The 25,103-nt window shown below is 42.6% G+C and overlaps 1 protein-coding gene across 4 annotated transcripts; it reads left to right on the plus strand.

Moving 5' to 3' along the window:
- Positions 1–1,224: 1,224 nt before the first annotated feature.
- On the plus strand, positions 1,225–24,117 carry DNMT3L (DNA methyltransferase 3 like). Of its 4 annotated transcripts, XM_083498459.1 has the most exons (13): positions 1,225–1,466; positions 2,321–2,413; positions 3,902–3,982; positions 5,292–5,336; positions 6,081–6,160; positions 6,562–6,674; positions 7,982–8,153; positions 10,393–10,477; positions 13,124–13,212; positions 14,904–14,979; positions 16,476–16,606; positions 16,912–16,997; positions 23,241–24,117. In XM_083498459.1, the coding sequence occupies exons 1-13, from the start codon at positions 1,412–1,414 to the stop codon at positions 23,383–23,385; spliced, it is 1,251 nt and encodes a 416-aa protein (XP_083354585.1). In that variant the 5' UTR covers positions 1,225–1,411; the 3' UTR covers positions 23,386–24,117. The 4 variants fall into 4 exon arrangements, with proteins under 4 accessions (XP_083354585.1, XP_083354586.1, XP_083354587.1 ...); XM_083498460.1 differs by lacking the exon at positions 5,292–5,336; XM_083498461.1 differs by lacking the exon at positions 16,912–16,997 and having other exon boundaries at positions 23,241–23,402.
- Positions 24,118–25,103: the final 986 nt, after the last annotated feature.

Genomic DNA, 25,103 nt, shown 5'->3' on the forward strand with positions numbered 1-25,103 from the left:
ACTAGGGGGCATGCGAACGTCACCCTTCCGCTTCCATTTTTGCAGCCGTGGATTTCGATACAGAAAAGGGGTTGCCAAATACCTGCCTTGACTTGAGTGATCCTCTGGATTCTGGTGAAATGGAATGCACCGTCCCTTATGGACCTGATCTTATTTGTACAGGGTTCGCGGTACGTAATTGAAGCCGGGGAACGCCAACTGAAACAAGCTATATTCAGAGGCAGGTGAAGCGCCCGAAGAAGGTGCCATCTGATCTGCATACTTCTGAACGTACGGCGAGAGATTCGCCATCGACTTCACTGGGTACCAAGGGCATGCCAAGTGGGACTCACGGCAGGCTGTCCGGCCACTTGGGTGCAAATCGGCTGTGCCTTTCCCCTCGGGGAATCGGACAGCGCTACCGGGGGAGGTGCGAAAGAAGCTGTGCTATGACACGTGTGAAAGGCTCAAAACAGTGTGAATCAGTTGGAGGGAGCGACCCCGTGGCCTTCCAAGGTGCTGTCGAGGGCCAGCTCTCACCAGCCCCGGTGCGCGTGGCAAAAGGTAACGGTTGAGGGGAGGCGTGGCCCCGCAACAGCCACGAGGACCCCGCTCGTGAATGAGATCGTCAGTATTGAACCCAAAAGTTAGTTTGTCTCCAGAAACACGTGGTATAAAAGAGACGGTTGTTGTGCTAAGAACATGCAGGAGTTGTTGCACTGCAGCATCCCTGGCCTGGCTGGCTAGGACTGAGTCCAACAGATGTTGCTCCCTGCTTTAAATGATGACCCTCCATTTATGTATTTATTTTGGAGGTCAACCGACAGCCCCGTCTTCAGCGTCTTCTCATCCAACATCAGTCCCACGGAGTTCTATGGGACTCAGAAGTCTATAGCTATGCACTGGATTGCCACATTGATCCGGAGTACGAAAGGGAGCGGAGCGTTGGCGCGAGCAAATTCTCTGGAAGGCGCGCGCGGCTCCTTCTCCATGTGGCTCCTGCGTTCTGGACAGGGGTGCCAACTTTAATAAAATGGGGGGGGGGCAAGTAAGCCCCGCCCCACCTAATTGATCACATGACTTGGCACACGCACACTGTTTGAATGGCAATGCCCATCATGGGGGAGGGGGGACGGCCCCGTCAAATATTTTAGGGGGGGCGGGCAAAAGACCTAGGTGCTTTGGAGCTGCCAGTTGATGAGAAATCCACGATTTCTTTTATACATATGTAACAACGATCAACATTATTGCTCCCGTAGTAAAACGCTGTTGGGTTTTCCTTTGCACCAGTTGATTCAGGGATCTCCTTGGGGAGCTCCTTGGGGAGCACAGCTTCCCTTCGGCTCTTCCATCCAGGGTCTTCATTCTCTGTCGGCCCGACGACCCGGACACGCCCTAAACGCTCCTGACGAGGTCGGCGTCTGCTGCAGGGATGGCCGTGGTGCTGGACAGTGACTCCGAGGAAATGGGCAGCCTCTCGGAGGCAGGTGAGTGGAAGATCTCTTGGAGCAAACCCAGATCCACTCCTTTGCAGGAGCCCATAAAGCAGATGAGAGCGATGAAACCGACGGCCTGGTCACTATAAGGAAACCACATGAACACATGGCGTTAGACCCAGACAAATGCTTCCTACACACCATGTGTTTACAAAACGTTTAGAGCACACACCACACCCAAATAAAAATAAGAATAAGAATAATAAGGAGAACTGTAGTTTGTAAAGGGTGCTGGGAACTGTAGCACTGTAAGTATACTCCTGTTCCCAGGATTATTATTGGGGAGGTGTGTGAATGTATGATGTCTACCTTAATTTGCACTTAGTTCCCACTGAAATCTGTGGGAATTGACCAGATGCCAGCCATGGGATATAAGATGGTACACCACCACTGCACCACCTAACAGCTGTGATGGTGCCCACTGAAACTAGGATTGGGCAGTGTGGCAGCAGGGACAAGGGATACACCAGTTTGGAAGCAGCTACCACACACCTGTGCCTGGCACCAACAGCCACCCAGTTGGGAAGACGCATAACCTCCTTGCGTATGAATCAGAATGAATGCTCAATAAAGAGTGCACCTTGTATAACCTCCACATTTTAACCTACTATTTAAAACATAAATAACATTTTATATATATATAACTCCAGTCCTTCAAGTACATATGTCTGAAATGTTTCAAGCTGCACTGTTTCCCAGCCCATTCAACTTTGCTGGAGCAGTCAGCATGAGCTGGGTAAGTCAGAAAGGTCACAGAAAGCTGGGTAAGTCAGAAAGGTCACAGTTCCTATATTGCTCTGATGTCTGTCTGTCTGTCTGTCTGTCTGTCGGTCTCTCTCTCTCAGCTCCATCATCCAATGGAGGAAGTTTCCCTGATATCATTTCCATCAGTTCTGCGGAAGAAATGTCTCCTTCAAGAACCCTAAGGCCAAGCACAAGTAATGAAATTACAGTTCAATAAGAATTTAAAAGTTATGACCACGGAAACAGGTTATGGATCGGTAACAAAACTTGGTGCTGCGAAGAACAACTCTAGAAAGAAGCTTTGCCTTTTGTCCCTCTGTTTTGGTACCTTAGTGCAGCACTTCCAGAGTACAAACTTGGCTGTGATTACTCATTTTCTTGTGGCATTCTGTGAACTTCATTTTTTTTTTAAGATTATTTTAAAATCTTTTAGCTTCTTGTAGATTGTTATTTTCAAATGATAGCACCATGCTAGATCCTTTCAATAGTACAGAAATGTTTCACTAGCAAAGTTGCCCCTTCCCCTTTCAACTAGTATCGCATAGACCTTATAATGTCTTTTTATGCATAATTTCCCCACCCACCTACTGCCGCCACTTCTCCAGTGCAAGGAAGTCTTGCCAATATTCACTGCCCTGATTTTGACAGCTAAATTCAGTAGTCAGAGATCTCCAGCAAGACATTCCCCATCTATACCCTGGGTACACTCTTATTTATTGTGATGCATAGACTGCTAAGAGCAGCCATGTCCAAAGTCCGGTCCAGAAAAGTTGTTTCCCTTCATTTGCAAGGAATCGTACAAAACAAAGTGGCAATAATAAAGAAAAGTTCCAGGGTGACAACAGAAAACAAACTAAAAGTGTTTTTGCAGTTCATCAAAACTATCCAGCAATATCAAGTTATAGGAAAACTGGTGCTATTAACAGTAATCCTTCTAGTTGGTTAATTGGTTCAGCAACTTGACTGATGCTAATTATTTCTCCCAATGCACATGACATGTAATGCTAATTATTTTCCCCAAGAGTTAAATGATAACTAATCAGAGGCAGCTACAGTTGCAAATGGCAACAAAATATCTGTGAAAGGAAGAGGAGCAGGTTTGCTCAAGTGTGTTGCAGATAGAAATACTGTTTGTAATGAAGTGAGAGCAGTAGTTTACTTGTTCGAATTAACAAATAAGAAAGTTTTGAGAATTTAAATTCTAGATTAAAATTGATTACTTAATTGAGAAGGGGATTGTAACAAAAACACTGGGGCCTAATTTGAATAGTAGAGTGCCTGGTATCTGGTGGGCAGACCAAAGCACTCGTCAGGAGAGCTATGAAATTCAGATGAGGGTCAGATGCCTTGTCAATCCCAGCAGGTATATAACAGGAAGACCCAGCCTGCGGCCTGCCCAGGCTGGCTGGGGATAGTGGAAGTTGGAGTCCAACAACATCCAGAGGGCATCAGGGTCTCTGTCTCTAAATATAGTGTTTGTGTTTGCATGCAAACATATACATGCAGGTATTTATCATCATCATCGTTATGTATTAAATTTATTAGTCACTGTTTTGCCAATGCAACCCAAAGCAATTTACAATAAATGCTTTTGCTGAAACATTTATTGCAGTTTTGCCACATTCAAAAATAGCCATCATGTACCTCATTCTGTCTCTCTGTCTTTCTCCCTACATATCCAGTTGTATCATTGGAGAACTATAGTTCTGGTGTAATTTCTATAAGTTCCATGGAGGAATCAAACACTCCCAAACCAAGGAGAGGTAATCTTGTTTTCAAGAGGCACTAAAAACAATGCTAGCTGAAGATTTGTGTGCCCCAGTATAGATTGTATCTGCTGCGGGAATGAACCCTTTACCTACCTGTTTGTTTCCAATTTGCGGTACAAAAACAAGTGAAACCATCTAATGTAGAGGAAGGGATTGTAGGGCGGGTTTATCTCATCTATCGCTGTTCTTCCTTTGAACGAAACTAAAAGCCTTTCTAATTAGCAAAAGATATGTAGAAGGAAAGTTTCAAAATACGGCAGAATAATAAGGAGAAAGGGGCAATGTACAGTGGTGCCTCGCAAGACGAAATTAATCCGTTCCGCGAGTCTCTTCGTCTAGCGGTTTTTTCGTCTTGCGAAGCAACCCTATTAGCGGATTAGCGCTATTAGCGGTTTAGCGTCTATTAAAGGCTTAGCGGCTATTAAAGGCTTAGCGGATTAATGGCTAAAAGGCTATTAGCGGATTAGCAGCTTAGAAAAAGGGGGGGTGAGTGAAAAAAAATCGGAACACTCACAAGACGTTTTCGTCTTGCAAAGCAAGCCCATAGGGAAAATTGTCTTGTGAAGCAGCTCAAAAACGGAAAACCCTTTCGTCTAGCGGGTTTTCCGTCTTGCGAGGCATTCGTCTTGCGGGGCACCACTGTATATAAAGAATTGTGTAGAAAAATAAGATACATTAGCTAATTTTTATTAAGTAGAATTGCTCTCTGAGTCTCAATGGAACCTTGTGCCCATTGATAATAACAGGACAGGAGGTCGGGAGACCAACAGAGGATGGAGCCATAGCCAATTGCAGGCAGAGTTTTGTCCCATCCTTCTTCCTGCTGAGGAGTTCAAGGTAGAGCAATACTAAGAAGGAGGAACCTGGCAGCCAGTACCACCTCCTGGACATGCAGGGCAGAGCCAGCTGGTGGCAGACAGAGGTTGGTGAGCCAGTGCTGCACCTGCCATAATGGATCAGCCTCCATTGGTGATCCTGAAACTTATACCCATTTACATGGGAGCAATGACATTGAATTTGCTGCTTACATCTTAATAAACTGTATAGGGTCACACTGTTTCAAAGCAAGTATAATTCACATCCCTACCTGGTGCTGAGCTTATTTTTATTGTAATCTTAGAGACGACTTTCATGCCTGATACAAAAACAAAGTTTTGGCTCTTTCTGATGCTGTCTGTGCCACATGTGATGAATGTTGACTACAGCATGGAAGAGCAATCCAGTGCACGTTCTAGTCCGATTAGATTGTACATTTAACAATGCAAGCAAGCCTGAAAAGTACCCTGACTTTTTTCCTCCATAGAAAACATTGCATATGAAGTCAACTTCAAGGAGAGAAATATTGAAGGTACTTGTTGCAATTGTTACCGCTATAACTGTCTTTACTACAGATAGCTATTAGGAGGACTTCAGTGTTTAGTCAGCCAGTGAGATTAATTGGTATAAACCCCTTTGGTTGAGTGACAAGGTACTACCCAATTAATCAGGCTTACATGATAAAAAAGCAGGATGTATGGATTGTTTAAATCCACATTTATTGGGATAGAAACTGTGTCTCTTTCATATACTTCTTCACAATTCATCCCAATCCCAGATTGTAGAACTGAGAAGAAATTCCGAATTCATAAACGATACTAGGCCTTTTTAGCCCTGTATCAATTGGGCATATGGACACCTTGTATATAAATGCTTGATTATCCTTAAAAAAAACCCTGACCAACTGATTGAGAAAATGAGAAGAGAACAGGTATGGTCCTCCTAAGAAAAATATTCTTTCATAGGCAAAGAAAAGCAGCTTTCTTTGTGTGTGGAGATACCTTTCTTGAAATGTTTACTTATTCTTTGTTTGTTTATATGTCTTTTTTCCAAGGGCAGCTTTTTTCCTCTTGCACTATCAGTGCAAATCAGCAATTATATTTCTAATTTTATTGGAATTTTAGTGGAAAATATAATTTTAATCATTCCTTATGTGTTTTATGTATTCATGTATTGTGTATTATTTGAATAGCAGAACTATTTTAAGAAATACAGGAAGCTCTGGGAATTGATGCCAAAAACACAGTGAAAGATGTGTATCTTTTGTGTTTGGTAGAAATCTGCATATGCTGTGGAAGCCTTGAGATTCGCACTCAGCACCCTTTGTTTCAAGGAGGAATGTGTGCTCCATGCACAGTGAGTAGCTGATTTGGGTCAGACATGCTACGCTTCCTTTATCTAACAGGCTGGGCAACTTTTCTTTAAAAAATAAAGGGGAAAAGAGGAATCAAGGAATTGCTGGAAAAGCCAGTGTTAGATTGTCCACCGAATTCTAAAGCAAAAATAAATGCATCTGTCCAAAAGATGCTGGCAGTCTCCAGTTCAACTCTCACTTTAGCCACAAACTCCCTTGGTGGCCTTAATTAAGATGTTTCCCCCACCTCAGATCCATCATCTGTTCTAGGGGAATAATGATGGCCGCCATCTTTAAAGGGCTGTTTTAAGAAGTACTGAGCTTGGAACAGTTGAAATGCTAAATCTCATTATTAACAACTAACTGCAGTTTTCTGCTGCTGCTGCTGCTGCTGTTTTAAAAGGAACATCTTTTGGAGAGATTCTTCCTGTGTGACAATGATGGGTACAAGACTGATTGTGCCATATGCTGCTGGAGCAAATCTCTCATAATGTGTGATGATCCAACCTGTAACAGGTAACTGACCTCCCAAACCACATTCAAGTTTACAGCAGCGCCTTTGGATATGGGATTCAAATGCTGTTGCCGTAAAACCTGGCTTTCATATTCAGATAGAATGTGCATATTTACCTCTCTAATAGACTACTCCTCCTACACTTGGTGGAGCATATCTACAATATCTTCTGCCTCAGAGGTTCTAGCCATGCCTACTTTTGAATTTGATCACACATACTTCCAGGGAAGTGAGGTTGGGGGCACAGCCTTACAAGCCAAAGTCAGTAGTTCAGTTGTGCCTCTCGCTTTCATATTTGTGGAGCCCCCTGCAACACCCCCAGGCTCTGTGTCCAGTGTGATCGAACCAGTTAAAGGTAAAGGTAAAGCGACCCCTGACAATTAGGTCCAGTCGTGGCCAACTCTGGGGTTGTGGCGCTCATCTCGCTTTATTGGCTGAGGAAGCCAGCGTATAGCTTCCAGGTCATGTGGCCAGCATGACTAAGCCACTTCTGGCGAACCAGAGCAGCACACAGAAACGCCGTTTACCTTCCTGCCAGAGCGGTACCTATTTATCTACTTGCACTTTGAGGTGCTTTCAAACTGCTAGGTTGGCAGGAGCAGGGACCGAGCAACGGGAGCTCACCCCATTGCGGGGATTCGAACCGCCGACCTTCTGATCAGCAAGTCCTAGGCTCAGTGGTTTAACCCACAGCGCCATCCGCGTCCCAGCATGATCGAACCAGTTACACTCCCCTAAATCCGCCTGGTGCTTGGGTTGGGTCCCTGTGGTGCTGTAAAGGAATGAGGTGTTCTGTGGGGCACAACTGCTCTATTCTAGGATGTGAATCATTGTGATGCAGGGATACAGAGTGGAGATAAGAGTATCATAGAGCAACTCATTTGAGTGTCCAGTTGCCCAGTTTCCTGTGCACCAACCCTCAGCTTCAAACTTCCATATCCTTTTAATCTAAGTCAGTTTTGTCTAAATCAGGTCCTTAGCCAGGGCTCACTCAGAAATTATGAATAAGTGGGAGGAAAGGAAGTGCAAGTCACCCATACTTCTGCTTTTGCATTGCTGGTATAAAATCTAACATAGATGCTCACATGTTTTTCCTTGTAGTGAAATGTGTGAGCTCTCCCCACATCAAAAAACATGCAGCACTCCTATTTAGATGCCTCTCCCCCATCTGGATAATTTTCAGAACTCCAGCAAGAGCAAGTCCCTGTGTGAAACAGCAGCAAATTTTTTGGATGTATGACAAATATTTGAAATGTAAAATGTAAAAATGCCTTCAAATCATCTTTCGCTGTCTGTTTCAACAATGCAGGTGTTTTTGTGAAGAATGCATGGACAGCCTCGTGTGTTCAGGGTTCTCAGACGAGATAAAAAAGAAGTCTCCCTGGATATGTTTCCTGTGTGCACCACAGCGAGCATATGGTCTACTCAAGAGGAAGAGAAGATGGCGTGCAGAACTGAAGCGCTTCTACGATCAAGAGTCTGTAAGGGAAAGTTCTGTTGCCTTTTACAGATGTATACAGAAAAAGTCAAAGGGCTGCAGATCCTTGTATTAACTGGAACACTTTTCAGCAGCAGAGGTGGGCAACCTATGGACAGCCAGATGCTGTTGGACTACCAGTCTTATGGTCACTGACCATTACCCATGCTGGCTGGGGGTCAGGGAAGCCACCTGAGGTGAAATGGGAAGTGCTGCCTCCTGCCCCCCCCCCGTGCCCCACCTACCACCACTTCTGCCACCACTACACACTGGGAAAATTGGCTGGAAAAGAACTAGCGTATTTTTCGCTCTACAAGACGCACCAGACCACAAGACGGACCTAGTTTTTGGAGGAGGAAAACAAGAAAAAAAATATTCTGAATCTGAGAAGCCAGAACAGCAAGAGGGATTGCTGCGCAGTGAAAGCAGCAATCCCTCTTGCTGTTTTGGCTTCTGGGATAGCTGTGCAGCCTGCATTCGCTCCATAAGATGCACACACATTTCCCCTTACTTTTTAGGAGGGAAAAAGGGGGTCTTATAGAGCAAAAAATACGGTAACTTAAACTAGATGCTCCATTTCCAGCAGGTGGCAGCAAAACTATTTCAGCTGACCTGAAACACTGCATGGTCATTTACTAAAATGACATTTTTAAAGGGGGCGGGGAGAGAGGACCCTGTTAATTGGAGATTTATGCCAAGCAGCCTCAATCTCTGCTTTCCTTTTCACTAGTAGTGGTCATATGGAGAGGCAGAGCCACCCTCCCGACACCAGCATCACTGCGGCTTACCTGGAGAGGCCTGGGCTGGGGTGCCAGTGAGGCTGGAGCTGTGCAGTCTCACTAGAAGGAGTGCCAGATTGACTGGTGGGGCTCCTGCAAGTCCTACCACAAATCCCACCCCCACCCCCCTTGAGGCTTCAGCCTGTCCAAGTAAGAAGCAGCAGGGCAGCTCAGCTCTTCTGACTTGGTATTGCCAACACGGACTGGCAGCCATCAGGAGCCCTTCCCAGACCTATCTAAAGATGACGAGGTTTGAACATCAAACATTTGCCATATGATGCATGTGCTTTGGGGCTCTGACCTGTGGCCCTTCTCATAAGCCTTTAATGCCATCCTAGAGAAAAGAAAGTCAGAGGAAGGAATAAGAATCAGGAAAGCCACTGCCAGTGTGAGTAGCCAGTAGTGAATTGAACAGAGAGGCAGTTTGGCCTGCTGTAAGGCAGCTTTCTAAGGAAGTGTGTGGCAGAGGTTGGGGGGGGAGAGTCCTTGCTTAAGAAGAGAGCATTTATCCTTTGCCTGAAGGGAAAAGCAGTTGATACATGTTGTCCACTCATCAGCAATGTGGTCTCTCCCCAATGATAAATTTCTAATACCCTCCAAAGAGCTTCTCCCAAGGGATCTAGCAATGGGTAGTGGTGCCACATTTGCCTTTAGTTAGACACATTCTTGGAGAATATGGCTAAGTTCTTTCTCCACCGAATGCCTCCGAAGGCTAGTTGCTGGGAACTGCAAGTTGGGAGAGTGTGTTCTATTCAGGTCCTGCTCAGGCTTCCCATAGGCACCTGCTTGGTCTCTCTGAGAACAGGAAGCTGGACTAGATGGGTCTTTGGCCTGATCCAGAAGGGCTCTTCTCATGTTCTTCTGTATCGCCAAGGAAGGCACGGTGGACATTTGCCCTGAGGATGGATCCATGAATCTCAAGGTCATATATGTTAGGAGAACCTCAATAGCTTATTATTTTGCAGGGATTTAACTGCTACGGGCCCCAAATGCAGGTACTGAGTAGTCAACATTATTTAAGCTGTGGAAATCGTATGGTGATTGTTTCTGCATTGCATTGTTAATGTTGTTTTGCATTTCTTAGCCCTGGTGCTGCAGCTACCTGTGACTTAAATAGCACCTGCATCCATGTTGCAACTTGATATAGATGTAGTAGAACCCTTGTATTTGTGAATGTGCTCACAGCAGCACATCATTCCATTATCGAAAGGCTCTGATATGATCAGAGTAGCATTTATATATTTCCCAGGCAGGTGGGATAGAAATAATTTAATACATTTTAAATATAATTAATAATTCATTGATTTATAGAGTGCTGTCAAAGCCTGTTGATACCCAGTTAATAAAAAGTCTTCATGTTAATACATGTAATAACTAAAATCACATACTATGTGTTTGACAAGTTTTGACAACAGCAACAACAACATCTTATGCAAACATGTATCTTTTTATCAATTGTGTTAGAGCCATCTGTGGATATATCAGCCTTTGCAGACATGGGATAAAAAACCAGTCCGTGTGCTCTCCCTTTTTGACAATATTACACAAGGTACGTAACTGAGAAATTAGGTTGTAACATGTTTACCCTTCCCCTGTATCAGAGGTGGGGAACCTTTCTAGCCCAGAAGGCCAGATTATTATCTCCCCGAATTTCACGGGTAGGTGAAACTTCCTGTCTGTCAGTCATCTGATGTCACAGTGACCAGTCCCCCCCCCCCCCAGGGTCTGCAGAAGTCCCATTCAAAGCACTGCTAGCAGCACCTTGTTGGATCTCCAGAAGCTCAATTTAAGGAGCTGATTAAATGAAACTTCTGAAGATTTAACAAAGCATAGGACAAGGCAGAGCTTTGTCAGGGGCTGGTGAATATTTATTCAGAAGCATCTCTCAAAATGCTGTTTTGCCCAACCCTTTTAATGGGGCAACTGAAGAGCATCAGCTGATTGAGCAAGAGTTCTTTGAAAGGGGCTTCTAATATCTGTGGCTTGGCATAGTTGTTAGGATGATTGGGAGCTTATCTAAAGATGGGGTGCTAAAAAAAAAAAGTCATTGCTTTCTGAATGTTGCTTTTTAAAGTGGTCTTTGCTTATCTTCAAAATATTACATGGCAATTTCTGTCCAAAAACAGCCTCAATCCAACTATACTTGGATAGCTTTAAAGTCTCTCCGTTTCAGTGGGAGATAATGAAACATGTGCTTTAGCTCTTCCATTGAAACAAGTCCCATTTATTATAGAGGATTGTGAAAAACTTTTTAACATGTTTACCAACCTTCACTTATAAGTAAGGTTTACAAAACAAAAACCATGAAATTAAAGCACTGATTACAAATTAGAGAAAAATGGGTGCCCCTTGCCAAGTGGAAGAGAAACAGCCAATTTGGGTGATCTTTATCTTAATCCTTCCTGACTAGCTCCTTGGGTGCCTTCCATACTAAGCAATTAATCAAGAATCTTTCATTTACTCACTAGCTACTGCTGCGAAATCACTGCATTCCACTGTTTCCTGTCTTCCCACGCCCACTCTTTTTGAGACCTAATTTGTAGCTGTTCTTTTTCCACTGAAAAGGCAATTTCATCACAAACTTTCTAGTATGACTGGCAAAGCACTATTGAGAAACCTAATGGGGTTTAATCCTAATGTAGATTAAAAAGTTGGACCTGGTTTGAAAACCATCAGATATCCTGCAACTTCCCTTGCCCCACTACTTTTCAATAATGGTTTGCCAGTTCACATTTATTCCATTTATTTTAGCTTATTTATTTATTTGGAGCCAAAATAGAGATTCCTGCAACATTGTCCTAGGAAGGGGAACAAATTGAGGAAGGGTGTCAAAGCCTCAGTGGTGGTAGAGCACGTGATGTACCTGCAGAAGATGCCAGGTTCAATCCCTAGGAGAGGCTCCTGTCTGAAACCTTGAAGAGCTACTGCTACTCAAATACTGAATTAGATGGACTAGTGGTCCACTGTGGTATAGGGCAGCTCCTTATGTTTCTAGCCACTATTGATTGCTTTTCTGCAATCTTCACACAATTAGCTGAGCAGCGAGCAAGTGCAACTGAGTTGAGTGAGGTTCTGTTTTGAGTAGACACCTGTTGAATTGCACTGTCAGTCTGCACTATGTTGTTGTTTTTAGTCTCCCATCTTTTCTGTGCAAAATAAAATATAATACACCAAAGAAAGAAATGGTGGGATAGTGAAAGCACATTTGCAAGTGATCTCCCTCATTCCTAGAAACACTTGGGAATGTTGTGGCACTAAAGAAACATGCACATTTTAAAAAGAGTAGTGGGAACTGCAGTAATTTGAACCCCTTCCCAGAACAAGCCTGCTAGCAATCTGCTGTCTCTTAAAAATAGGAGAGGAATTTCTTTAATTCAGAACATCTCCCACTCTTCTCTAAATCCAGGGAAATGGCAGAGGGAATCTCCATAGTCTAGTCTAGGAGACACTGGGAAGAGAAGAGTGTGGAGAGAGGAGAAGGCAGCCACAGCAGGAAAGGTACAGAGAAGAAGGAAAGATGAGAAGGGAGCTCAAATCAGCACCCAGGAAAACCTATTCTCCCCGCCCCCACCCAAGGAGATTGAATGAAAAGCCTACATTAGGAATGAGAAGCCTGTATGAAATATACTCAGAGTCGCAAAGTGATTTCATGCTCTTTATTCAGCTCATAGTGGTGAGGAGGAATGAATGAAAGTCCCCTCACAGTATCTGCTTTATATACATTATTTACACAATGGGCTGCACATGATTGGCTAATTCCGGAATTCTACTGTAAGCCAATCAGGTTGTGGATTCACTTCTATCTGGAGCAGGATTGGGTGGTTCCTGCCAACCAATCATACTGCTGCATTGTTCTAGGACCAATCAGACTGCTGCATTCTGAATCCTATTGTTCTAGGACCAATCAGACTGCTGCAGTTTGGATCCTATTCAACTCAGTACATAACACTGTAGCTCTCCAGATGTTGTGGCATAGCCAATGGTCAAGGGTGATGGGAATTCTAGCCCAGCAAAAGGCATGCCAGGGTCTACATTTAGGTTCCAAAGTCCAACACTTACATCCAGCACACAATAAAGCACTTATGAAGCATTCTCTGCAGACCTTCTGTGTCTCCTTTAGGGCACCTCATCAGTAAAACACAAATTTGTCGCGTTAATATTGGTATTCATCTAGGTCCTCATTTCTATTCTCCAGAGCTGAAAAGTTTGGGGTTTCTGGGGGAAAGCAAGAGCAATGGGACACTGAAGTATTTGGATGATGTCACCGACGTGACACGAATACATGTAAGTAAATGTCACTGAACTTTGTACTAATATTTCTAATTTTGTTAGATGGGTATATTATTTCTGCTCCTAATATATTTACTGGGATAAAATCAGATTTGCTTCCAGTCAAAGAATTACAAAGTCTTTCAGTGTTTATTATGTTGAAGTCAAGGAAAGGACAGTCTTGCCCCTTTAACATTGGGCAATCTGAAAACTAGTCATAACTGGTTGATGCTGGTAATAACTGAAGAAAGAATAAGACAGGGCCAGCACAGGGAGGCAGTTACCCCAGGCAGCAGATCCAGTTGTATGGAGTTCACTATTCACTGCTGCGCCCCTTTGCCATGGCCATAGACCCCTCCATGTCTTCAGCCACACCCACAACCCTGTGGTTTTGCCCTCCCCACCACACCACACATGCTGCCATGCCACTACACTGCTGCTGCCTGCTCCTCTCTGGCCTCCTTTTTTGTGATAACAACATGTTATTACATTAAAATGAAGTTGAAATTGGTAGTAAAAAAGATGGAAATAAGCAAAAAATCTGGAAAACTCTCTAATACAATAACTAAGATGCACAAATCTATAAACAGAACATATGCCACAGTAATATTTCCACAATGGAATCCAGAATAATCTGGATACAAAGAAATCCTCTTTACAGTGCATGAGTTATACTTACGTTTATTTAGAGCAGCACTTTAGATAGCTAAAATGCCAGTATATTATGTTCACCCTTCAGATTTTCTGGATAACTGGAATGCCAAACATGCTTCAGCTTGTTAGGCTTCTTCAGTGGTCTATTCTTTTTAATATATACAGCATCCTTGATGCATGAATTCAGCTTATCACACATTGTGTAGGTTAAATAAAATTAAACAGTCTGAGGAGCTGCCAAAGGGTTAAGCATCAAGTAGCACTGTAAGGAATTTCTTCAAGAATAAGTTTATTACCATCAAAGTCTTTGTTCAAACACTGCTGTTTAATCAGTGTGTAAAACTGATTCTTTTGTTTGTTTTGGATAAAAAACAGCCTACCAGAAAAGCTGGAGAAGGAACAAGAAGCCATGGGTTTTGATTACATTGCGATGGTTAACCAGTGGCCCTCCATATGTTGTTATATTTCTGCTGTCACCATCCCTGACAATTGAGTATGCAGTTGGGGCTGATGGGAGTTGGACGGTGACAACATCTGGAGGGCTGTAGATTCACAACATCTGTTATAGATGGAGGGGAAACTGTCTATTTTTTATTTATTTATTTGTCTACTTAACATTCTGTGAGTATTCTGCACGATAGGGTCATTTATCTTGTGAACTGCCCCGAGAGCTTTTGATGAAGGGCAGTATATAAAAATAATAGGTTCAGAAATTAAATTTAGTATTTCTAATACTTAGTGGAGCACATCATAGTCAACCTGCATAACACCACTGTTAATAGTTTTGTCATTTGTCAGAATTTGGACTAATCAGAGTAGTTAGTAGCAATGTGGTTAAAGGTAAACTAGTTGGTAAGGTTAGGTTGGTTCTGTGGCTAGGAAGTGGTAGTAATCCTGATCCAAAACATGCCCATCAGAATGTCTATAAAGCAAACTGGTGCATTTCTGAAAGGAGGAGGAGGAGGAGGAGAACGAGAACCCATGTGAAATTAAAAGATGAAAGATGGGATCCTGCATCCAAACTACTGTGATTGTTTTGTTTTGTTTATTAGATAGAAGAATGGGGTCCATTTGATTTTATATTTGGGTCTACGCCACCCATTGGAAACTCTTATCAACAGCCCTCTGGTAAGAAAAGCAAACATGCATGAAACTGTAGCTCTTATTGTGTCTCTCTGACTCTGGTCAGTTCCAAGAGACGGACCATTTCTCTCTCCACTCTTCTCCAAAGCAGGTTAAATACTGCAGCTCCAACATACAGTATTTCCTTGGGAATAAGTTTCACTGATCTTGCTTCCTTATAAATATTTGTAGCTAAGCTGCACAATCTTAAGCATGATTACTCCAAAGTAGGCCACACTGTGATAATGGGACTCAGTCCCTGGTGATTGTGCACAGGATAGTGGTTGGGCAGCAGGAGCCTAGGGTTCTGCAGTGTCAGCTAACAACATCCCAATGAGCTTCCAGTAACTCGTGGAAAGCTAAATGATGCAATATAGTAGGAGCACTGATACAGGAAACGGGAGACACCAAGAGCCACGGCTAGAGCATGCTGTGACAGTGTTGCATCACACATCAGTCACGATCGCGGTCACCGACTACATTCCATATTAACAGCAAATCAGACATGCATGGAAAGTACCTGCTATTTGGCATGTGACGTAACCTCATCCTCTACTACCATCTTGCTCTCATCCACAGAGCACCGCAAGGATAAGCTGACAGTGACTTCTCCCTGGCCTTCCCCTCCAGCTGCAATCTTGCCTCATGATTTTGTTCCACAGCTAGAGGCTATATAGCCACTAACGGCAGAACTTCCTCCTGACAGATATTCAGATTCCCTAGCAGCCCAAATACAGACAGGCATAGGTTATACAACAAAACTATTTCGCTGGAGTTTCCTCGGGCCAGTGGTTCAGAGGAAGTCTGTACTGACCTGCACTGAGCATAAGTTTCCCACTGACCTCTGCCCTAAAGGTAATGCTATACTGGAATATTAAAAAGGAGGTATAAGGGCTCAGGCAGGGTCCTAGAGTCTTCCTGTCTGCTTCCCAAAGCTGGGCAAGCACTTGCCAAGCTTTGGGAAGGAGATAGGGCCCTGCCAAAGCCTCTTGCCTCCTCCTGAAAGCCGGCTTAAGCTGGTCTTGTGAAAACTAGACAGAGGGTGTAAAATGTTGGTCTCGTACCATATTACCTAGATACGCCCCTGGCTGGAGACCTTCTTTATACCTAAAGTGTATAACTAAAGTGTCCAGTCCCTGTCAGCGGATGGATGGAGGGTGGATGCCTAAGAGAAAGGAAAGCACACCCCTCAGGCTTTTATATCTTGCTACCTACCCCACCTTGCAATCTATCTCTAAACATGAGACCTGTGCAGCCTCAGACTCCTACTGTTATATTTGCATGTCTTTATAACATCTAATCTCTTCAGGAGTAGCCAGTTTGGCACCCACAAGCACCCATTTGCCTCCAGAGGCTTTCCCTGGTGCCCAGAGGTGGCTCTCTTCCCCCTTTCAGTCATTCTTTTCTTTAAAAAGGAAGCGGGTGGGCTGGAGCACCTTAGAAAGGCGTTTTCAGAGACCATCTTTTTATAGCCTGTTTTCTCTTCTCCCTTCCCTTTAAAGCCTGGTATTTTTACCAATATTTTCGTATTCTTCAGTATGTGACACCCCCGGAAAGGATGTTTTTCTGGATGTTTGTGGACAACCTTGTGCTGGAGGAAGAAGACCGTGATACAGCTTCTCGATTCTTTCAGGTGAGTAGCAAAACAAAATGCCTTCAAGAGGTGAATGAAGAGATCACCACTCTCTTCACCACTCACTTGCAGACATTAATTTAATACAGATTTTCATTGGCTCAATTCGCAGTTTGAAACAACAGTTTTATTTTATTTATGTAATTATTTGCTGCATTTCTATATCTCTTGGAGCATCTTACTTCAGTATTGTTCAATCTGTATTGGCGCCCAGATTTTGAATTCTGTATTATATTCTATTGGCATCAAATGCGAGATTTAGTTCTAGCTCTTGAGACATGTGTATGGTTTTGGTCCTTTTAAAGATGGAAGCTGTGATCAGATATAAGCAGCATGATGACACCATCCAGAATGCAGTACACATATGGAGTAATATCCCATCTGTTAACAGGTAACTGCTTTCTCAGATATCACAGAAGTTTCTGTGTGTGTGTGTGTGCTTGTGTTAAAGCCAAACCAGCTGCAGAGCATTTAAGATTTTGTTTTCTACATCTGGCGGGAAGGTAAACGGCGTTTCCGTGCGCTGCTCTGGTTCTCCAGAAGCAGCTTAGTCATGCTGGCCACATGACCTGGAAGCTGTACGCTGGCTCCCTCAGCCAATAAAGCAAGATGAGTGCCGCAACCCCAGAGTTGGCCACAACTGGACCTAATGGTCAGGGGTTCCTTTACCTTTACCTTATGGCTTCCAACTCACTTTTACAATAGAATCATAGGACTGCAAAATTGGAAGAGGCCCTGAGGGTTATCTAGTCCAAACCTTGAAGTACAGGAATCACAACTAAAGCATCTTTGACAGATGGCCATCCAAATTCTGCTTGAAAACCTCCAATGAAGGACATTCTACCACCTTCTGAGCGAGTCCATTCCACTGTTAAAAACTCTAACCATCAAGAGAGTTATTCCTAATGTTTAATTGAAATCTCCTTTTCTGTAACTTGAATCCATTGGTTTGGGTCCTACCCACTGGAGCAGCAGAAATCAACTTTGATCCATCTCCCATGTGACAGCTATTTAGATAACTTGTTAATATCATCAAGTTGTTATTGTTGATATAGTAATCAGAAACACAATATTCAAAAGCTGTAAATAAGCTTGGATGAAAGGAGACTGCAATGTGAAACCACTGAATTAAAATACATCAGGATTTCACTTGTGGATTGAACCCAAACCCAAATGAAGACAATTAATTTTTAGCACATTATATGTGTTAACTGGCTTACATAATTACATTAGCCACTTCTCTGCATTTCCCTCTGACCTCAAATTTTACAGCTTCTTCCCTCACACCAACCAAAAAACAACAACAACCCCATGTGATACTCAGGATAACACTTCATGCATCTGATGAACCAGTAGACTAGTTCACAAAAAGCTATGGCATTATAAAGTTGCTAGCCTTTTAAGATGCCACAAGACTCAAAAGACTAATGTTGCTCCTCTGGAAATCGTTGTAACTTGTTCACCATCCTGTCTCAGTTTGTGTGGGTCTCAAGGCCTGTTGAAACTAGAAGGCAGCGAAAAAAGAGGAAGAAACTCAAGTTGCTTGAAGGAAAATACATTTGAGGCCTGACGTGTTTTGGAACAATACTTCCTTTGTGTCACTATAAATAATACAAGCATTTATCTAGTAAAACCAAATAAAAATAGAACACCTAAAAACAAGGCAAGTCTTACATCTTCCGCATTACAGTATTGGTTCTCTAATTGTTCTCCATACTTAAGAGGTTATCTCATTGTTACCCCAAATCTGTACTGGTAGAATGGCTTAGGATGACACAGAAGTGTTCATCTGCTTGGTGCTATTTCTTCACTTCTCTCAGTTTAATATAGTTACATGCTCCCAAGCTAAGAGAAGTTGTCTCTCTTTTGGAGACTTCTTTCTTTTAACGCTCTCTTTCTTTTGGAGACTTCACAGACAGATGTACAACAGAACACAAACGGAGGCAAACATAGCAGCAGATCTGATACCCCGGATCAGATTGGGAATGTGCTCCCAAACCCAACTGGGGCCTCATGCTGGTTTCCTGCCAAAAATGCCTCCCTCCCTCCGCTGCTGTTTTCTCCCAAAGGGACTGTATGCAGTAAATAACACCTTCGGTGGCAAAGGACTGGTGGGGCATCATTATTTGCAAGAAATTGGTGCAGGGCTGCTCTCTACTTTGGATCTAGGCCCCAGAGCTACCTTTACTTCAAGAATAAAAGGTGCTAGTTTAAGGAAGCTTTTTTTAAAACAAAACAAAACAAAACAAAACAAAACAACAACCAATATTATCATATTGCGTAGCTTGGGCCATGTGTTATAAAAAAAAGTGACATTTTTATTCCTTACAGGCCAGAAAGAGACTCAAATTGTACATGGGATGAACTAAATAAAATGCAATGGAGAAAAGGGATAATTTTGGAATGGGGGAAAGGATGGGAAGTAATAATGGCACAGATTGAGTAAGGTGCTATTGAATAAAGGGGTACAAATTAATAAAATAGGGTTTTTTTGTTTTTGCCTTCCCCTTTGGCCCTTTCTCCTTTGCCTCTGGCCCTACCTCTTTGGTCCTCAGAATACTGGCCAGGTTACTATTTATGCCAGGTAAAGATTTGGCTGCTAAATTTCTCTATGCTGGGCTACTATTAAAGGCATCACAGTGACAGTAGCATTTGGTCCAGAGAGCTCGTCAATTTGAAGTGCACAGCTCTCTTTTGAAGGAACCACATAGTGACATATATTTCAGGGGTATTGCAGAGATGAATCAGTTTGTGTCAATGACACTTCTAGAACATTTGAGCTACAAAAATGCTAACAAAGCATGAATAAGATTATTAAGCTGTTTGCAGACTGTGGTCAATGCTAGCATCTGAGAAAGACTCTCCTCCCTGAAAGAGAGGGGAGTGGTTGTGGGCGGGAGCCCGAACACCGCTCCTAGCAGGGGGCGTTGCCCCCTGCCTCCAGCTCACCTGGCTGGCACTCACGCCCCCCCCCCCGGTGGCCGCCCAACCAGGTGCCATGGGGGGCGTGTCCAGCAGCCTTTATGCTGCAGTGCCAGCCTCTCCCCGGCCTCATTTCTATTTGTCGTCCTGAGCGAGTCACCCACCCTCCACTCCCTTTGAGTTAGGGCTTAGGTCATTGGCCTTGCTATGGACCTTAGGTTGGTCGCCCCGGTTGCCCGGGGGGCCTGGTAGAAGTTTTTCCATTTGGCATTAGGCTTTTTGGTTTTTTCGCCTACCTCATAGCAATCGTCACAACTTTCTGGTGGTATTGGTGGGTAGGTTAGGCATTGGAATAATGTGTTGTGGTGTGTCGAAGTGCTAGGTGTGGCCATCGCCTATGCCTTCAATTTATAGGGGTATTCCGTTAAAGGAATCTGGCGGTCGTGTATTCCGTCCGAAGCCTGCTTGGCGGGAGGCCATAGCACGACCCTCGGTGACATCAGGGGTGAGCCTATAGTTGGATTAGCATCAACAGGTGTTGACCCCCTGGTGAATAAACCCACTTGTTTTGCGATCCAATGCCTAAGCCAATACCTTTTCATTGCTGTAATCAATAAAGTTGTGGCCTTTTCTAGCCCATTAACCTTATATCACGTGTCCCTTTGTCTTCATTTTACTTCACGGGGGTCGGGTCCTCGAACCACAACAGGCTCTTGTGAAAGGAATCATTCACTGTTCCTCATTTCACAAGCTACTTATCTCTGCAATATTCTCCCCCATGGCTAGTTCAACAAGTCCATGGTTCATACATGCATGTACATCACTTGATATCTGAATACTCTTGATGAACTGATTCCATTGAAAAGTTGTGTTTTTAGATAGTGTGAAATATGCCATTTCACAGCTAACTTGTTTATACATGCAGCTGTCAAGTGGTGTGTTATTCATGCATGAACTAGACCTAAACTAAATCATGTCAAATCAAATGAACTGCATACTCTTTTATCTAGGTATCTAGGGATGGAAAGTTGTATCAGTTTCGGTTCTCACAATCTCCATGCCCCCTCCCCCTTAAATTCAGTTCTCTACTTTTCTGCAGTAACATGCAGTTTACTCATTTTTAAAATCCTCATGAAAATTGTTCCACATTTTAGTGTGAATTTCTCCAAATAAGCACGTTTGTAGTGCAGTTTTGGCTCATATACGTATTTTTGCAAGCAGTTTCTTCTAATATAGTGCATTTTACATGTTATTTTCACTAATATAATCATTTTTATAAACACTTTTACCAATGCATTTTTGTATCCATTGGTTAGAGAACTGCATCACAAAATCTGAATATGTGCAAATGACAAAGGATGACTCTTTTTTGGTTCTCAACATTGTTTCAGAAAGTTCAACATTTGTTAGCTTCACCTTTAAATGTGAACTAAATCAAATTCTTTCTCCATCCCTAATTTGAAATTGAAGAATCATGTATTAGCTTTGGCTTCTGGCATGTGGGTTTAATTAGCTACTCATACAACTATTCTGGGGACGCAGGTGGTGCTGTGGTCTAAACCACTGAGCCTAGGGCTTGCCGATCAAAAGGTTGGCGGTTTGAATCCCAGTGACAGGGTGAGCTCTCGTTGCTCGGTCCCTGCTCCTGCCAACCTAGCAGTTTGAAAGCACGTCAAAGTGCAAGTAGATAAATAGGTACCACTCCGGTGGGAAGCTAAACGGCATTTCCGTGCGCTGCTCTGGCTTTGCCAGAAGTGGCTTAGTCATGATAGCCACCTGACCCAGAAGCTGTATGCCGGCTCCCTTAGCCAGTAAAGCGAAATGAGTGCCACAACCCCAGAGTCGGTCACGACTAGACCTAACGGTCAGGGGTACCTTTACCTTTACAACTATTCTATTCTGATGAACATTATAATATATGAGAGAAGAATTGATACAATCCTGTAGATTAACTTCAGTGAGACCTGAAGATGATATCTGATGCAGCTGAAGGGGTCCCCAAATGGCGATGTGTTTTTTCTAATTTAATCCCAAGTATGATTCCTGGTCTGCTGCAGCAAAAATAACAGAGTCGTAGGACACATTAAAAGCAAACAAACACATTGTGTTATGTTACATTCTGTGTTATTTATATACTGCTTTGGAGCCCAAAGTGGTGGAGCAGACCATCACGGCAAAAGAAAAATGCAACATTAAATAAATCAAAACAATAACAAAATCTACATTCATAAGCTGCATTCATGTTCTTACCACAGATGGAGCTACCTACCATGCCACCTTTCATGTAAAAGCTGGGTAAACTCTGGCCCAACATACCCTACCCACTCCAGTCTCTCACGTAGGAGCAAGCCCACCCACAAACAATTGCCTGATGGAAGTGGCCTTGCCCTCATCACAACCCATAGGAGAAAACCAAATGAGAACTTTCCCTTTTGGTCTCCTGCCTTTAGGAGCCACCCCACTGAGTGACCCACTGCCCCTAACAGCCTCCAAATAAATATGGTTCTCCCTGGAAACAGCTACAGCTCTAACTCTTGTTCTTCAAGGGTGGAGTAGCTGGCAAAAAACCAACAACCATCTGGCTCCTCAATAGATTGCTGTATTCCAGGTGCAGCAATAAGTAACCAAACAAGCCCCTGTGTTGCAAAGAGAACATCAGCAATGTCTAGGCAACACGATGACTATGTACATACGCAATAGACAATCTTTATAGAATTCCTTCAAACCATAACAAGCACAAAATGAAATCTTCCAGATATTGACTACTGTTTCGTAAAATTCTTTGTCAGCCTGGTAGGAGGATATAGAATTGCTTTTACATTATTACATGAGCACTGTTCCACAGCATTTGAAATTTTCATTTACATACATTCATTCGATATAAGATGGGTTTAAGAAGCAATTCTATATCCTCCCACCATGCTGACAAAGAATTCTACGAAACAGTAGTCAATATCCAGAATCACTGTTCAGTGTTGGACATCATATTTGCTGAATATACAAAGCTTTACATCTTGTCTTTCATCGTACGAAGTCTGGTACCTCAATTCATTTAAAGATTTTTAGATACTTTGAGACTAAAGATTTCATCTTGCACTTGTTATGGTTTGAAGGATTTCTATAAAGATTGTCTATTGTGTATGTACATGGTCATCGTGTTGCCTAGACATTGCTGACATTCTCCAGGTGCAGCAGAAAAGAGCCAAGGAGGCTAAAGTTGATATCCACATCCCAGAGAGCAATAGTCCTGTTGTTGCTATTGCATTGTCTCTGAATGCATGGCAGTCCCCAAATAAAAGCAGACACTTTCACAGATTAGTCTCTAACTCACAAATCAGACTTTAATCTGTGAGAACGTTTCCCATAACTTTGAAAACCAAAGTTGTGCAAGAGGAAACCTCTCCTCAACAGCAGAGGCTCTGGTGCAGCTGCGGCTGTATTGGAGAAATCACCTAAAATTAGATGGAGCATTGTCAGGAAACAATGTGGCAACCCTAATCAGTGCACAGCTAATAAGGGCACAGTGAGATGTTAGACCCTTTTATATAGGGAAAGGGAAAGGGATCAGGGTGTGTAAGAAGCATAATTTCCTGTATGGCCTGAAATGTAAATATAATGACAAGTTGTTTATTTCCTGTTAAGGGAACGAAAGAAGTCACGTCTTTTAACATTTTTACATGAATATTGTGGGGTGTTGTTTTTTATTCTCCAGCAAATATTCTGCATCTGCCTTGTACGTGGATTTGTCTCTGTTGGCAAAGAACATCCTTGAAACCAGAATCTTCTCTCAGCGTCCAGCCACTCTGATTAAGGACTTTTTTGTGCCCTTGAAGGAATATTTTAGGACATTTCCATAAGACATTCTTTATACTGTAGGTCATCCTATGAGCAGGGTTGCCATAATCATCTGTCCCTTTAATACTGCTTTGATATTAACAAGAAAGATTTTTATCTCAATGCAGAGAAATTTCATCTACTGATTTATTCATACCAAGCTGTTTTCAATGCAGAGGAGCCAGCCAAGCTGTTTTTCTTCTAATCAGTTGGCCATCATCCTGAAAAAATATTTTTGGATTGTTGATACAATTCCTATTCCAACTGCCTTCTGCAGGATTCTTTATTTTATTTTACCTGGGTTTGCATCATACATGTACACAAGCTCTAATTGTTATGCTATTTATTCATAATTTAAAAACTTTATAAACTGCCTTTCTGCCCTAACAAGGGCTCGCAAGGCAGGATACAAAAACAAAAACAAAAACCAAATGTAATACAATAATATAGTGTACATATTTATGCTGTACATATTTAAATAATATTTAAATGCTAGAAATTCATGAATGGTGAGGAATTATCACATTTAATGGCTGCAAAATGTTCCATCAGGAGAATGAAAAAATAAAATTTGCAGTGTTAAGAGAATCTTAAAAATTACTTGCTTTTGAATATATTGTACTTGCTTATGCTTTCCGAAGGGTACTTTTAAAACAAATAAATGTTATTTTGTCATAAGAGAAATGCAATGTTAAATTTGATTTGTTCGCCCCCATTTAAGGAAACAATTTATAAAGTTCTTTATCTGAAATTCATATCACATGACAGTCTTGATCTTTTTTACCCCAATGAACCCCTAGTGGCTTAAAATGCAGCAAAGCTAATAGGTTTTAAAAATAAAATTGGTCAGCTTACAAAGTAAAAATAGCTTGGAAGCTGGAGCTAACCCACCACCCATTGCCTATCTTGTTCACACATCACTAGCATTGCTTAAAAGAGTAAAATAAATTACACAGGAATCTCATTGGTACTGAAAAAACGGTTACTTCATATTCGCAAGGAGAGAGGAGGTTTCATGGCTGTCTCATGCAGGAGGAGGAGAAAGGGAGGATGATGGAGGAAGGGGTGGAGGTTAGGTGTTAAGTGGAAAACCACAACAGTGTATTTTCCCTGATAATCTGCTGGTCTCAAACCTGCCCTCTACTGACTGGAGTCCTGCAAAGTTGTTTATACCCATCATTTCTGTCCACTGAGTTTTATGTTCCTGTACACAGCAGAGAGAAGGCAGGGATGTCTTCACCCAATGTGTATTGCCTGATTTGTTTCCCTGCGCATTCAGCTCCCCCCTTGCACTCCTATTCAATGCAGCTGTCATCTGCACATGTGCAACAACTGTCCCAAATGTACACACCTCAATTTACCGGTAACCACAGTTTACCTTTCCATCAGATGGAAGCTGATTTGAGGAGAAACACTGGAAATGGGAAAATTTCTCAAGGAGCTACAAGAGACCTATGGATTGTGGTTAATGTAGTGTGTGTTCAGCTCAAACACCTGTGCTAGGGGCACACTGGAGCCACCATAAATGTTAATGTATACTACAGCTGTAGTGTCAGTTATTTGAATTAATAATTATACAGTATTCCAAAGCACAGTGCTGGGTTGAAAATGTGTATATCAAAACAGAGAGGTAATTAAAAAATGTATGTTTCTATAAAGGTTTCTGTTTACCAGAATTTTAATTTCCTGGAGGACCAAGCTGATCAACAACATCTTCATACCAGAATAATGTGTTCAGGGT

The sequence above is a fragment of the Podarcis liolepis genome (genome assembly GCF_965112155.1).
Source record: "Podarcis liolepis genome assembly, chromosome: 4".
In the NCBI taxonomy this organism is placed as follows: domain Eukaryota; kingdom Metazoa; phylum Chordata; class Lepidosauria; order Squamata; family Lacertidae; genus Podarcis; species Podarcis liolepis.